The sequence below is a fragment of the Mirounga leonina genome, unplaced genomic scaffold, assembly GCF_011800145.1.
Source record: "Mirounga leonina isolate KUSES-001 unplaced genomic scaffold, KU_Mleo_1.0 Mir_101664, whole genome shotgun sequence".
In the NCBI taxonomy this organism is placed as follows: Eukaryota; Metazoa; Chordata; class Mammalia; order Carnivora; family Phocidae; genus Mirounga; species Mirounga leonina.
This window is the reverse complement of record NW_023270175.1, coordinates 24299794-24303883: the sequence shown is the minus strand read 5'-3', so window position 1 is coordinate 24303883 and position 4090 is coordinate 24299794. Positions and strand designations below refer to the sequence as shown.

At 47.9% G+C, this 4090-nt stretch overlaps 1 protein-coding gene across 1 annotated transcript; it reads left to right on the top strand.

Moving 5' to 3' along the window:
- The first annotated feature begins 184 nt into the window (after positions 1–184).
- PLAC1 (placenta enriched 1) lies at positions 185–893 on the top strand. Its single transcript, XM_035006531.1, is given in 2 exon segments — positions 185–568; positions 571–893. Coding segments are annotated over 2 exon segments (531 nt in total). The 5' UTR covers positions 185–276; the 3' UTR covers positions 810–893.
- The last annotated feature ends 3197 nt before the right edge of the window (positions 894–4090 follow it).

Sequence of the window (4090 nt, the reverse complement as noted above, 5' to 3'; positions counted from 1 at the left end):
ATGATCTCAGGGTCCTGGGATCGAGTCCCGCATCGGGCTCCCTGCTCCTCGGGAGCCTGCTTCTCCCTCTGCCTCTCTCTCTCTCTCTGTCATGAATAAATAAATAAATAAAAATCTTAAAAAAAAAAGGAAATACTTCATTTTTTTTTTTAATGATTGTGTTTGAACTTAAAATAGGAAATAAGATGATGTGCCTTTTGTGTCTCTGTGTGTTCTAGAAATCCTCACCAGCCAGCTTCCTGTTTCCTGAGCGTCGTTGCCTGATCGGCCACAGGGATGAAAGTGTTCGAGTTGATAGGAGGGATGGTCATCCTCACCTCTGTGTTTTCGGCCTGTGCCGCACAAAGTCCAATGACTGTGCTGTGCTCCCTAGACTGGTTCATGGTCACCGTGCACCCCTTCATGTTGAATAACGATGTATATGTGCACTTCCATGAGTTACACTTGGGCCTGGGCTGCCCTGCCAACCACGTTCAGCCACACGCCTACCAGTTTACCTACCGCGTTACGGACTGTGGCATCCGGGCCAAGGCTGTCTCTCTGGACATGGGGACTGTTGGGGAGCAGTGCAGGACATGGGAGTAGCTGGTGGGACAGGCCCCACCACCCAGCACGGCGGGGCAAGCTACGACGTGTTCACCTTGTCGCAGTCCAGCCAAAGGCCTTGTGTCTTCGGCGAAGAGGAGCGTATCCAGGCCCCCCGGCACCAAGGGGAGGCTCAGGAGGGCCTGCTGGTGCAGCCGTCTGCCTTTGTGGATATTTCTGAAGACTGGTCTCTTCGCTCGGATGATCTCATTGAGTCCATGTGATCCCCGGCTTTGGGGTCTCCTGTAGATGCTTTTTCTAACATAAGTATGTAATATTTTCTAATCTCAGACACGTAAGTGTTTTTGGTAGCCCCTTTATGAGTGCCTTTGAGAGAGGGCAGCTCGTGGTATTTTCATGAATAAAGCTTTTCTATATTTTTATATCTTTTTTTAAAAATAAAATTTTGATGGCATAAAACTATCAGTTCAGCATTTTTATTTAATAAACACACACACATATATATATATAACTTTTGCTGGGGGCCAAACACTGTTCTAAGGGCTTTATAAACATTAGTGCCTGGTCTCTTCTGTCTAGGATGATTGAGCTCCCCTTGAAGCGAAGGCCCCCAACTGAATCCCTCCCTCCATGTCCCCATTTCACTTACACTCTGTACCTCCCACCCTAGCACTGAGCCTCACGCCGCCTTCTTAGTCTGATCGACGGCTGTACCACTTTTCATTTGTGGGACGTATAGATTCCACTAGTGATTCCGAAACCACCAATGGTTCTAAGAATTACTCAGGTCACATCCCACCAACTAGATGGTAAGCTCCTGAGGCCAAGGGCTGGATCTTCTATTTAGTCCTAGACCGATAGGATTTTGGAAGGAGTTTTGGTCCCTGACTGTTGTGATCAGAAATTTTTCACCCAGGGTTGGCTAACCACTAGCTTTCTCAAACCTTGGAAGGGTAAAAGTGGGCAAATATATTCAACAAATATTCACTGAGTGCTACTACATTTCAGGTACCATTCTAGGTGCTGAGATAGGACAGTGAATAGAAACTGAGCCTCAGGGGCGCCTGGGTGGCGCAGTCGTTAAGCGTCTGCCTTCGGCTCAGGTCATGATCCCAGGGTCCTGGGATCGAGTCCCACATCGGGCTCCCTGCTCGGCAGAGAGTCTGCTTCTCCCTCTCCCACTTCCCCTGCTTCTGTTCCCTCTCTCGCTGTCTCTCTCTCTGTCAAATAAAATCTTAAAAAAAGAAAAAGAAACTGAGCCTCAGAGAAATTGAGGTCACACAGCTAATAAACAAATAAGTAAACAACAATATGTTCAGGTAACAATGAATGCCATGCGAAAACCTGAAACCAGGTAATACGAGAGAAACTGGAGAAGGGGTCAGAGCGGTCAGGGACTCTGACGACTTGTCATTTGAACTGAGACTTGATGTGAAGAAGGAGCCAGTCCTGGGATGATCTGCGAGAACATTCCAAATAGTAAAAGCATCTCATGTAATCTTCACTACAACCTTGATCCATTGTACAAATAAGCACAATGTACATGATACTATTGTACACAATGTGCATGATATGATACTCATTCAGTAGATGAGTAGAAATTCAGTCGCTGCCTTAGTCTGTTCAGGCCGCTCTAACAAAGTACCATAGACTAGGGGGCTTATAAACAACAAGCATTTATTTCTCATGGTTCTGGAGGCTAGAAATTCGAGATCAGGGTGCCGGTGTGGTCAAATTCTGGTGACACACTCTTCCGGGTTGCAAGCTGCTGTCTTCTGGTTGTGTCCTCACATGGCGGAAAGACAGCAAGACAGTTCTCTGGGGTCCTTTTTATAAAGCACTAAGCCCATGCGCAAGGGCCCCACTCTCACGACCTGATCCCCTCCCAAGGGCCCCACCTCTTAATGCCAGGACATTGTTAGGATTTCAACATATGAATTTGGGGGACACCCAAACATTCAGTCCATTGCATTCATGGTAGTTGAAGAAACAGCTCATTTAAAAATCTCCTGCCCCCTTGGGGCGCCTGGGTGGCTCAGTCAGTTAAGTGTCCGACTCTTGATTTAGGCTCAGGTCATGACCTCAGGGTGGTGGGATCCAGCCCCAGGTCAGGCTCCGTGCTCAGCACAGAGTCTGCTTGTCCCTCTCCCTCTGCTCCTCTCTCTCTCTCTCACTTTCTCAAATAAATAAATAATCTTAAAAAAAAAAAAAAAAAAGCTCCTGCCCCTCCCTGAGGAAAACCCAGAACGGAGACGCCCGAAAATAGTCTATTCATTCAACAAACATTTCTTGAGCTTGCCCTATGTCCCAGGCATTATCTTAGATGCCGAGCATGCACTGGTGAACAAAACCAACAGTCTAATCAGGAGGAGGCAAGTAAGGAAGCCTAGGGAACTGAGGCTATTCCAGCCCAGAGAAAGCCTGTGTAGATGATACGAGCTATGACCATCAGAAGGACCGCAAGTAGTTTAGTCCAATATGATGGCCGGGGGAGGGGGGGCGGGGGGCGGGCAGTCGATGGTAGCAAGCGATGAGGTTAGAGAAGTAGCAGTGGGGCGCCTGCGTGGCTCAGTCATTAAGCGTCAGCCTTTGGCTCAGGTCATGCTCCCAGGGTCCTGGGATCGAGCCCCGCATTGGGCTCCTTGCTCAGTCTGCTTCTCCCTCTGCCTCTCTCTCTGTCTCTCATGAATAAATAAATGAAATCCTTAAAAACAAAAAAGAAAAAGAAGTAGCAGTGGACAAGACCGTGCGCCAAGAGAACCAGCACTTCCCTCCCTCATCCTCTCATCGGAAGCTTACAGATTATAAAACAAAACACATAGGAAGAACTGAGCAAGCATCCAATGCTAGACACATTAGACCCGGGGTTCCGTGTACAGGTTGTGTGCCTCACGAAGGCAAGGAGCACTTTTCACTGAGACACCCCTTGGGGTTATGTCATGTGTCAGCCTCAGAGGACCCTCAAGGCCTACGTGGTAATAATAGTTGTTACCACGTGCCAGACACCTTAGAGGCATCATCTTACTTAATCCTCACAATAGTTCTGCAAGAGGAACATTATTTTCTCTTGTTTTATAGATGAGGAAATGGGCTCAGACAAATCAAGGTGGTGCAGTGAGTGAGCGACATCATTCGAATTCAAACCCAGCTTCGTCTGACTCCAAAGTCCACTTCCCCCATTCTATTCAACACTCTCTCCCAGAGAAGAGATGCTTCTGGTTGGGTTGGAAGATCCGGGAAGATTTCCTGGTAGAGGTGGGCAATGACCTCACTCTTGGAAAATGAGGAGGATTTGGCCAATCAGACAAGAGGAAGAAGAGCCTTCTTTGTGAGCATAAGCACTGACACAGGGGGAGGAAGCAGACTGTGTTGGAGCGCGGACATTGAGGGGCTGTTACGCTAACCGCTCAAGGCGAGAAGAGATGAGTAGAGCTGGTGGGGGGAGGAGTTGACGTGTAGGAAGAGACAAAAATGAGAGCCATTTCAAGTGAAGAACAGCAAGACTTCAGTCCGTTACATGTCTATATAAGCCCCACTCATGATT